The sequence below is a fragment of the Lithobates pipiens genome, unplaced genomic scaffold, assembly GCF_037356315.1.
Source record: "Lithobates pipiens isolate NorthernLeopardFrog02 unplaced genomic scaffold, aLitPip1_a1.2 Scaffold_8, whole genome shotgun sequence".
Classification (NCBI taxonomy): domain Eukaryota; kingdom Metazoa; phylum Chordata; class Amphibia; order Anura; family Ranidae; genus Lithobates; species Lithobates pipiens.
Genome location: NW_027507903.1, coordinates 481,943,483 through 481,955,761, shown reverse-complemented (window position 1 = coordinate 481,955,761; position 12,279 = coordinate 481,943,483). Strand labels below are relative to the sequence as shown.

General features: G+C 43.8%; 1 protein-coding gene across 1 annotated transcript in view; it reads left to right on the top strand.

The window, feature by feature from the left end:
- The window catches only part of IL17RA (interleukin 17 receptor A), a 71,800-nt gene that overhangs the window by 15,748 nt on the left and 43,773 nt on the right, over positions 1-12,279 (top strand). The window contains exons 2-3 of the mRNA XM_077468873.1: positions 610-637; positions 3,018-3,164. Coding sequence (XP_077324999.1) covers positions 610-637; positions 3,018-3,164 — 175 coding nt within the window. The remainder of the gene's footprint in view (positions 1-609; positions 638-3,017; positions 3,165-12,279) is intronic.

Sequence of the window (12,279 nt, the reverse complement as noted above, 5' to 3'; positions counted from 1 at the left end):
TTTGTTTTGGGATAGAGCCGGTTCACACTGCGGGCGATGCGAGGCGACACGACTTGCCTCACCTCGATCTGACAAGTCGCCCCCGTTCTGTACAATGGAACCGTTCTGAGAGGAGCGACTCGAGTCGCTCCGACTCAGAAAAAAGGTTCCTGTACTACTTTCGGGCGACCTCGGGGCGACTTGCATTGACTTCTATACAGAAGTCATCTGCAAGTTGCCGCTGAGGTCGCGGCAGGTCGCGGCGAGGCAAGTCGGTGTCGCCTTGCATCGCCTGCAGTGTGAACCGGCCCTTACTGTGTTTTTTACAGTTCATATTTGTCATTTACACCCCCTTTCCCTTGAAAGCCCTCTGATGTATCTTTTTGCTTTTTTATTTTAAAATGACTTATTCCTGAAGTCTTCAGGCTAGTCAGATGATCTTTGAGTTGGTAAGTGATTTCTTAATGAGTTGTCACCAGCAATTGATTGTTAGTGTCACATGACCCTAATGAGTGCTCCAATAACCAACCGGTGAAAAGCTGTACATTTTTCTTTATGTACAGCATGGTAAGCAAATTGTTTTGGGCAAAAGTCCATTGTCTAATATTGTGCCCCTTTTGTGTTTTGCAGGGTATTCAGTGCACCATAAAGACCAACAGTAAGTAATTATCATACTTGTGACATTTTTATATGACAATTCCTGAGAAGTTATAGACAGCAAGCTATGTGTGCGTACATAGTAGTTTTCTTTGGTGTTTGTAATTTTGTTGCAATTTTAAAGTTACACTAAACTCTGGTTTAAAAACAAAATTCTTTTTTTTTGCTGCTGTGATCTGACTTCCTGTGGCTACATTATTATTATTATTATTATTATTATTATTATTCAGGATTTATATAGCGCCAACAGTTTGCTCAGGGCTTTACAATATGAGAGCAGACAGTACACTTACAATACAAATCAATACAGGAGGGATCAGAGGGCCTTGCTTACAATCTAGAATTCACTCTCCATGGTCTCACTGTATGTAGAAACATAGCCACCCTTTCTTACTCCCTCTCGATATGGACTATGGGATCTGTAGTGTGCAGAGAGCAATGCACATGACCGCACCTAATGTGCACTGCTCATTCCAAACAAACAGAAGTGTGGGGGAAAAGGAGAAGCTGAGGAGCTCACAGGGAATGTTACAAGGAGGCAGAAAAAGCACAGTAAGAAACACTTTAATGAAAAACAGATTACAGGGCAATTAAGTAGTCAGTGTTTATGGATTACGTTTGGAGAATAAGGATATAATTAAATTTGTGTGCTTGATTTTATATGATGTTTTATATACATTTAAGTCACTAGATGACATCACATACAGGATAAGATTACTGTAGATCAGTGATCTCAACCAGGGTTCTGTGGAACCCTAGGGTTCCTCCAGAGGTTGCTGGGGGTTCCTTCAGCATTGGGCAATTTCTGCCTCTCAGATAAGTTCCCACTCACACCATTGATCTTTTTAGCTATCTGTAAGGAGGTAATTCTTCCCAATGACCACAAGTGTAAGCACCATTCTTCCCACTGACCATCACACTAATGTATTATGAGTTGTAGATTTATCATTTTTAGCAGGGGTTCCCCGAGACTGCAGAACTATTTCAAGGGTTCCTCTGTGTTGAAAAGGTTGAGAAAGGCTGCTGTAGATGTATTCTATTCCAGCCTGTGGGATGGAAAATGTGAGTTCAATCAAACAATCACAACCTTTTCACTGAATCTACAGTCTGAGATATAAGCTTTTGTGAATTTTGGGGGAACATTTTAAATGTATGTATTAAATATGGCTACTCCTATGAACATTTGCGGTACTGCAGGGGTCTCTCCAATCTTCTGAACAAAGAGCCAGTTTACTGTCCTGGCAGGACTGTGGCCAGTGTGAGTAGAAAATGCCCTGGCATCAATGAGTGTAAAGAATGTCCCACTATTGGTTTTAGTGGGAGGAATATTGCCCCATTGTTGGTATTAGGGGAAGAAATAGTACCGCAAGGAAAAGTGTCCCATTATTGGTGTCAGTGGGAAGAATAGTGGGGTCAGTGGTAGGAATAGTGCCCTATTGATTTTATCGGTGATGGGAATTATGCCCAATTGCTAGTGTAGGAGGAATGGTGCCTTGTATCAGTGGGAGGACTAGTGTCCCGATAAAGGCAAACAAAGGGCCACATCCAGCCCCAGGGCAGCAGTTTGGAGACCACTGATCTACTGTATAATTCTATATGTTTTTTTTAGAAGATTGTTGACTATATTATTTATATTGAATTTTGTCTAAAGCCAAAACTTTTACATTTATAAAATGGGAGAAAGCATGTTTTTTTTCTTTTGATTTACCTTAAGCTGGTCACAAAAAGCTAAAAGATATTTGAGTACATGGCTTTATTCATCTAATGTAGTGATTCTCAACCAGGGTTCAGTGGAACCCTAGGGTTTCTCCAGAGGTTGCTAGGGGTTCCTTCTGCATTGGGCAATTTCTGCCTCTCAGATAAGTTCCCACTGACACCATTGATCTTTTTAGCTATCTGTAAGAAGGTATTCTTCCCAATGACCACAAGTGTAAGGACCATTCCTCTCACTGACCATCACACTAATGTATCATGAGTTGTAGATTTCTAATTTTTAGCAGGGGTTCCCCCGAGACCAGAGAACTATTTCAAGGGTTCCTCTGTGTTGAAAAGGTTGAGTTAGGCTGATCTAACGCATATCTTCCTTGCCCACTTGAAGGAGATTACTAAACCAGAAGATTATATGAACGTCAAGGATGATCAGGAATCATTTTGAAAGGTCAGAAATGATCAGGAATCATATGGGAAGGTCAGAAATAATCAGAACTCATATGGGAAGGTCAGGGATGATCAGTAATTATAGAAAACGTATTTCAGTCTAGATCAGCACAGAAAAATGTCTCATTGCTAGAATGATCAGCACTTTGTGCTTAATAATGCTGTCATGGTGAGAGCATGTTGTGATTCTCAAAGGCTTCACCCTTTCCCGTCTTCTCTATCAGATTCCTGCCTTGACTTTGATTGGTTTCGTGACTACACTTGGACTCCGTCCGCCCCGTCTAATATGGCTGTTACAGCGGGGATTGGCCTGAATGAGGTGGGTCGTAGAGTGGTGCGTCTTCATATAAACTGGACTGTCAGCGTTGACGGTAAGTAATGTGCTAATGCACAAGAAAAAATCATTAAATTTACCACAGGTTCCCTCAAAGTATGGTATTTACTGTGCATTTTGGTGTACCATGTTTATATTTAAAGAAAAAAAAAAAAGTTAAAGTCTATGTTCTATTGCTCTGCCCTAAAGCAGTGTGCGTTCATGGGTGAAATTTTGAGGTGGTGGATGGGAAGTGGCCCCCTGCTGCAAAAGCTGAGAATTCTACTTATTCATACAGTTGTTAGAATAAAAGGCAAAGCAGGGCTGTGGTCAAGCTGCATGAGGGTTCCTAGAGAACTGCAATAGCATTAAAGTTGCTCAGATGTCCCAGAAAGCAACACGATTCATGACGTTATTTAAGAAATATTTAACAGCTTTAAAATTGTCTCTAACCTCCATTCCAGCATAAAAAAGGCATGTGTTTGTTTTTGTTTTGTTTTTTTTAAATAAGATTTTACTTTTAAAGGCTTTTTTGTAGAGTTTGCAGAGAAACATGCTGTCAGCTCTTATGCCCCGTACACACAATCCAAAATTCCGCCAGCAAAAGTCAGATGTGAGGTTTTGGTTGGAAATTGCCACCGTGTGTATGCTCCATCGGACTTTTGCTGGCGGAATTCCCGCCAGCAAAAGATTGAGAGCAGGTTCTCTATTTTTCCGATGCAAAATGTTCCGAATGGAAATTTCCGATTGTACCAATTCCGATGTGCAAAATTCCTATGCATGCTCCAAAACAATTCGACGCCTGCTTGGAAGCATTGAACTTCATTTTATCGGCTTGTTGTAGTATTGTACGTCACTGTGTTCTTCACAGTCGAAAGTTCAGAGAACTTTTGTGTGACCGTGCGTATGCAAGCCAAGCTTGAGCGGAATTCCGTCGGAAAAACCATCCAAGATTTTTCCGACAAAAACTCAGATCGTGTGTACGTGGCATAAGAGTTTGGAAGCCATGGATCACATATACCCAACCCTCTTGATTTGACAGCACGCTTCTCTTGATCTGATGCTCCCCTGACACACATTCCATGGACTTTTGTTTTCCTTTCTTTTCCCTTCTACTCTTTTCTTCTCTACTGGACTTTCCCTTTTCTTCTCTTTTGATGTTTCCTTCTCTTCTGTTCGCTATGTTTTATGCATTAAATCCATACCTTTATTAGGCCGCCAGATACCATCCTGGTCAGGATGGTTATTCTTAAAACCTAATGTTTTCTACGTTGTTTTTCTCTTGTGTTGAATTTTTATGTTGTGTTCTGCTTGATAGGGAAACTCTTGGCCACATAATTTCGCTTGAATATGCCCCGGTTATGTTATATGTGGACATTTTGTTTACAGATATCCTGTTCTCCCAGAGACACCTCGGAATTATATTTTTGTCTTCCACCTTTCTGCTTTGTTTCTTGGGTCTGTTACCCACATGTTTATATTGCTCATGTCTTCTTTATACCAGTTATATATTTTCTGCTTTGTCTCTTTGTTTGCAATGTAACCATCTAAAAACGGATCTGGTATGCTGGATTACATGCTAATAAACCTCTGTAAAAGAAAATAGAGTTCAGAACAAACCATTTTATTTATTTTTTTATTTTTCAAGGTTTTTATTTAAGTTTCAGTAGAGACATTACAGAAGAGAAACAGTGTTAGCCATACATTAGATCATTGCAAACAGGTTCACGTGAACGTGTATGATTGGCAAAACAATTGTAGGAATTGTGGGATCGATGTAGTCTATCCCGAGAGTTAAACAGAAGGTGGAGTCATCGTCAAGCGCCCCCCAGATACCCCAGTTGGGGACACGCTGGGTCATGGGGGGGAGGACAACTCGCTCTACCTGAGATGTCGGAAGTTTTGTTAGTATGACTAATGCCCTGTACACATGGTCGGACTTTCCGACGGAAAATGTGCGATCAGATCGTGTTGTCAGAAATTCCGATCATGTGTGGGCTCTATCGGACTTTTTCCATCGAATTTCCAACACACAAAGTTTGAGAGCTGGATCTAAAATTTTCTGATAATAAAATCTGATCGTTTAAATTCCGATCGTGCGTAGAAAATACCGATGGACAAAGTGCCATGCATGCTCAGAATAAATTATGAGACGAAAGCTATTGGCTACTGCCCTCTTTATAGTCCCGTCGTACGTGGTTTACGTCACCTCGTTCTGAACAACCGTTTTTTACAACAACTGTGTGCGACTGTGTGTATGCAAGACCAAAATCTGTCGGAAAAAATCTGATGGATTTTGTTGTCGGAATTTCTGACCGTGTTTCCATGCCAGTCACTGTAACACTCTGTACTATTAAAAGTTGTACTGTTATGCCGCGTACACACGACTGGACTTTCCGGCAGACTAGGTCCGACGGAATCAGTCCGTCGGACAATCCGATCGTGTGTGGGCTAATCCGATCGTTTTTCGTTAAAAAAATGGGGTGAGGTGACGTAAACCACGTACGACGGGACTATAAAGAGGGCAGTAGCCAATAGCTTTCGTCTCATAATTTATTCTGAGCATGCGTGGCACTTTGTCCATAAGTGTATAGAAATGTGTGCGGTAAAGTGAAGACCAATGTCCAAGTATGGACTAAACTTACATTAGAAACATTAGAATAGTCAGCGAGCTAGGAGAAAGTTATTCAGTCTTGGGATGAAATCCCCGAGAACCAATAAACTGATGAGTATAATATTTTTGTTATCTGTAGAGCAACCGTATAACAAAAGAAACATACGCTTAAAGTTAAACAATGCAGTAAGCTTGACCTGGCAATAGGTTTAACTATATAAATTAGTTGTAAAATGTCAACTACCTACAGGAAAGGGGAGGTAGGGTATTTAGAAGGGAGAATAGGGTAGAGAAGGAGAAGATTGGTGGGGTAGAGTGGAGAGGGTGAGTGATGGTGTGAGGTCCCAGGTATTTTTAGCTGGTATCAGATGGGTTGGTCAAGCGATACATGCCTCTTATGAGAGTAAAAGGGATTCTTCAAAATTGGGTGGGAGAAAGTGTGTCACCCAAGGGGACCAAAGGGCTTCATATTTGGCGACCTTGTCGGATATGACTTCCTTCTATTTTTACATGGATCATCGCTTGTGTGACTTTGTTTTTGACCACAAGGCCACAGAGGCTGCAAGTTTTCCAGGATTTGGTGATGATTTGTTTGGCTGCCTTTGTGATCTGCAAGAGAAGTTTGAATTGGCGTTGAGATAGGTTTGGCTGTTTGAGATTTAAAAGTGCTATAGTTGGGTCAGGTTGTAGAGTTGCATCGAAGAGAGTGGAGAGTATGTTAAACAGGTTGGACCAAAAGGTTTGTCCGATTGGCATGATCACCAAATATGGTGTAAGTTCCCTTTTGCGGAACCACCTTTAAAGCAGGTGGAGAGGTAGTGAGGAACATATTTGGCTGTCCTGACTGGGACCAAGTACCAATGGGTCATGACTTTGTAATTGGTTTTCAATGCCACAATGTCTTGGGAGGAGTATTTTGTGGCCTTCCATATGTGGTGCCAGTCCACATCTTCTAATGTGATTTCCAAATGTCTTTCCCATTTAGAGGTGTAGGAAGAGACAGGAGAGGGTCCTGTGTCAAACACATTATTTTTTTTTTCTGGCATGTATGAGTAATGGCGCATACACACGACCGGACTTTCAGGCAGACTAGGTCTGACGGTCTTCCCGTCGGACTTTCGGCGGAGTTACGACGGACTTTCCGAACGAACGTACTTGGCCACACACGAACCTTACTAATGCCCTGTACACACGGTCTGACTTTCTGACCACAAAATCTGCATACACACGGTCGCAAAGTTGTCGGAAAATCCGATCGTTCTGAACGCGGTGACGTAGAACATGTACAATGGGGCTATAAACGGGCCAGTAGCCAATAGCTTTCATCATGTAATTTATTCTGAGAATGCATGGCACTTTGTCCGTCGGAATTGTCTACACACGATCGGAATTTAAACCATCGCATTTTGTTGTCGGAAAATTTTAGATCCAGCTCTCAAACTTTGTGTGTCAAAAATTCAGACGGAAAAAGTTCAGATGGAGCCCACACATGATCAGATTTTCCGACAACATGATCAGATCGCACATTTTCCGTCTGAAAGTCCGACTGTGTGTACAGGGCATATGTCCGTTCGAAAGTCCATTCATTTTGAATGTGATGACGTAAGACGGGACTATAAAAGGAAGTTCAATAACCAATAGCCAATAGCTTCCCTTGCGTCGTATTTGGTGTGTCGGACCAGCAAACAGAAGAACGGTTTTCCCGATAGGAATTGAGTCCGTCGGACAGATTTGAAACATGTTCTATTTCTAGGTCAGTCTAATTTTTTTAACGGAAAAGGATCGGATTAGCCCACACACGATTGGATTGTCCGACGGACTGATTCCGTCGGACCTAGTCTGCCGGAAAGTCCAGTCGTGTGTACGCGGCATAACAGTGCAACTTTTAATAGTACAGAGTGTTACAGTGACTGGCACGGAAAAAATCAAGGAATCGGTTTGCATGTGTTATGTTTGGTTATTCCGTCTGCAAGTAAGAGAGTTTAGACGAGGCCCATTTCAAAGCTATCATCCTACAGGCAGCAAAAAAAAAAAAGAACTGGTGCCAGCTAGAGTAAGATGATCATTTTGGTCTTCAGACTTGGGCAACTTATGTTGACCTATGGCTCCCACCGTGAGGTCACCCAGTTGACATCTACTATTACAAATTGTTCAGGTGCATGAGACATTATGCTATGTTCTCTTGTTGTGATTCCCCTGCGAGGGTGACCAGTGGCTTTGTTATTTTCATGTGCATTGTTATTATTATTATTATTATTATACAGGATTTATATAGCACCAACAGTCTACGCAGTGCTTTACAATCTAAAAGGGAGACAGTACAGTTACAATACAATAAAATACAAGAGGGTTAAGAGGGCCCTGCTCATATAGTGAGGGAAAAAAGTATTTGATCCCCTGCTGATTTTGTACGTTTGCCCACTGACAAAGAAATTATCAGTCTATAATATTAATGGTAGGGTTATTTTTACAGTGGGAGACAGAATAACAACAACAATTTCCAGAAAAACGCATTTCAAAAAAATTATAAATTGATTTGCATTTTAATGAGTGAAATAAATATTTGATCCCCTATCATTTGGCAAGATTTCTGCCTCCCAGGTGTCTTCTATACAGGTAACTAGCTGAAATTAGGAGCACTTTCTTAAAGGGAGTGCCCCTACTCTCAGCCTGTATTATCTGTATAAAAGACACATGATCACAGAAACAATCAATCAGATTCCAATATCTCCACCATGCCCAAGACTGTATACCTGTAGACTCACTGTAAGAGCTTATGATCTAATAGGGTGGGGCAAGTGGTACAGAAGGTCATAACTGTGGGGGATGAGCTGATGGAAATGATAAAAGATTAGTTGGAGGTGTGATGGGCTTCCTTGAAGGGATGAGTTTTAAGGGATCGCCTAAAGGCAGCCCAAGTAGGAGATAGCTGGACAGATTGAGGTAGAGAGTTCCAGAGAATGGGAGAGGCTCTGGAGAAGTCCTTGAGATGAGCATGGGAGGAGCAAGCAAGGGAGCTTGAGAGCAGGAGGTCTTGAGAGGAGCAGCGAAGATGGTTTGGGTGACATCTGGAGACAAGATGGGTGATGTAGCTTGGAGCAGAGTTGTGAATGGCTTTGTATGTTATTGTTGTTTGTAGGGTTGCACCGAAATTTTCGGCTGCTGAAACATTTTGGCCGAAAATGTGACGGGGCGGGGCTCCGCCCACACCCCTGGTGCCTCCTATCAGATTCCTATATCATAGAAGAGAGGAGAGCCACCGCCTGTTTGATTACAGCGTGAGGAACATCACAGCTTTCATTTGAATAGCTGTGTGTTCCCTGCTGTGCGCCGTCACATACAGCCCCCCGTCCAGGCACATTGATAGACAGATCACCTGTCCCAGGATTGGATGGGTGATCTGTCTATCAAAGTTCCCGGACAGGCGGTGGTGGCTCTCCTCTCCCTTCACTGGCTGCACTCCTGGGGACACTGGCTGCCCTACTGGGGCACTGGCTGCCCTACTGGGGACACTGGCTGCAATGGGGACACTGGCTGGCTGCATCTAACGGGCACTGGTTAGGCTGCATTGATCTCTTGTATCATGTTTGCAGTCTCTGACTCTCTAACCATGTCCCCAGTCTCTGACCATCTCCTGTACCATGTCCGCAGTCTCTGACCATCTCCTGTACCATGTCCTCAGTCTCTGACCATCTCCTGTACCATGTCCGCAGTCTCTGACCACCTCCTGAACCATGTCCCCAGTCTCTGACCACCTCCTGAACCATGTCCCCAGTCTCTGACCACCTCCTGAACCATGTCCCCAGTCTCTGACCACCTCCTGAACCATGCCCGCAGTCTCTGACCACCTCCTGAACCCATGTCGCCAGTCTCTGACCACCTCCTGAACCCATGTCGCCAGTCTCTGACCACCTCCTGTACCATGTTGCCAGTCTCTGACCACCTCCTGTACCATGTCGCCAGTCTCTGACCACCTCCTGTACCATGTCGCCAGTCTCTGACCACCTCCTGTACCATGTCGCCAGTCGCTGACCACCTCCTGTACCATGTCCCCAGTCTCTGACCACCTCCTGTACCATGTCGCCAGTCTCTGACCACCTCCTGTACCCTGCCGCCAGTCTCTAACCACCTCCTGTACCATGCCGCCAGTCTCTAACCACCTCCTGTACCATGCCGCCAGTCTCTGACCACCTCCTGTACCATGCCGCCAGTCTCTGACCACCTCCTGTACCATGCCGCCAGTCTCTGACCACCTCCTGTACCATGCCGCCAGTCTCTGACCACCTCCTGTACCATGCCGCCAGTCTCTGACCACCTCCTGTACCATGCCGCCAGTCTCTGACCACCTCCTGTACCATGCCGCCAGTCTCTGACCACCTCCTGTACAATGCCTCCAGTCTCTGACCACCTCCTGTACCATGCCGCCAGTCTCTGACCACCTCCTGTACCATGCATGCAGTCTCTGTCCACCACCTGAACCATGCATGCAGTTTCTGACCACCTCCTGAACCCATGTCACCAGTCTCTGACCACCTCCTGTACCATGTCGCCAGTCTCTGACCACCTCCTGAACCCATGTCGCCAGTCTCTGACTACCTCCTGTACCATGTCGCCAGTCTCTGACCACCTCCTGTACCATGTCGCCAGTCTCTGACCACCTCCTGAACCATGTCCCCAGTCTCTGACCACCTCCTGAACCATGTCCCCAGTCTCTGACCACCTCCTGAACCATGTCCCCAGTCTCTGACCACCTCCTGAACCATGTCCCCAGTCTCTGACCACCTCCTGAACCATGCATGCAGTCTCTGACCACCTCCTGAACCATGCCCGCAGTCTCTGACCACCTCCTGAACCCATGTCGCCAGTCTCTGACCACCTCCTGTACCATGTCGCCAGTATCTGACCACCCCCTGTACCATGTCGCCAGTCTCTGACCACCTCCTGTACCATGTCGCCAGTCTCTGACCACCTCCTGTACCATGTCGCCAGTCTCTGACCACCTCCTGTACCATGTCGCCAGTCTCTGACCACCTCCTGTACCATGTCGCCAGTCTCTGACCACCTCCTGTACCATGTCCCCAGTCTCTGACCACCTCCTGTATAAAAATATTTTTTAAAAACAGTCATTTTCGGTATCGGTGCTGTTTCAGTATCGGTTTCAGTTTTCGACCTAGTGTATTTTTCATTTACGGTATCGGGTTCGGCACCAAAAAACCCATTCGGTGCATCCCTAATAACGACCCCAAACACGACTCTAAGATGACCACTGCCTTGCTAAAGAAGCTGAGGGTAAAGGTGATGGACTGGTCAAGCATGTCTCTAGACCTAAATATTGAACATCTGTGGGGCATCCTCAAATGGAAGGTGGAGGAACGCAAGGTCTCCAACATCCACCAGCTCCGTGATGTTATGGAGGAGTGGAAGAGTGGCAACATGTGAAGCTCTGGTGAACTCCATGCCCAAGAGAGTTAAGGCAGTTCTGGAAAATAATGGTGGCCACACAAAATATTTTGACGCTTTGGGCCCAATTTTGACATTTTCACTTAGGGATGTACTAATTTTTGTTGCCAGCAGTTTAGACATTAATGGCTGGGTGTTGAGTTATTTTTAGAGGATAGCAAATTTACACTGTTATACAAGCTGTGCACTCACTACTTTACATTGTAGCAAAGTGTAATTTCTTCAGTAATGTCACATGAAAAAGATATAATAAAATATTTACAAAAATGTGAGGGGTGTACTCACTTTTTTGTGAGATGCTGTATATATTAAATTTTGATAAGAAAATTTTACACATTTTTAGATTTGTACATCTACAGGGACGAAGTTAATGATATTACGACAAAATTATTTCACAAACTGCAAGTAATTAATTTTACACTCACAATGCACACCCAGAGCACTTTATTAGGGGAATGCTCTTCGGCCAATACCTGACTGTCTGAAGGAATTGTTTGGACTCAAAAGGTGTTTGAAGAGGAGGCCTCGAAATTGCATAATCAGATTCAAAGTGGGAGCTATCATGATAGCCCATGCAATCTTTTTTGGTTGCAAGGAGAAAAGAAAAAATCTCGACTTATTACTACATTTATTAACCAATCAGAGATCATACAGGGTGCTCTCAAGAAACATATTGGTATGTTTTAGGACATGGTGAGGTTTTGGAAGAGCTAGTAGATCTCCACACCAAAACCATATTTCATAAAAACACATCAGTGAAAGATCTAGTAGTACTTAATCATTTTCAACCGGATTTAAAAGGAGACCCGTGTGTTTGCCCTTTCCTTGGGCACATTTTCTTGGGGCAAGTGTGCATATTGTAATTTTTGGAGAGCATTTACAAGAGGATGTAGGTGGGTTGCAATGTTCTCAGCCAGCCATATGTTGGACTCTGAGATTTGGGGCCAAAGACAGCATTCAAACTCCAAAAATATTACGGCACACATTTATAGTAGAGTGGGGGAAGGGATAGAGCTTCTGGCTATATCTTTACTTCCGTCCCTACCTTCCTGTTTCAATGACAACCATTCCCTTAATTTCATGTATATGTGTCTAATGA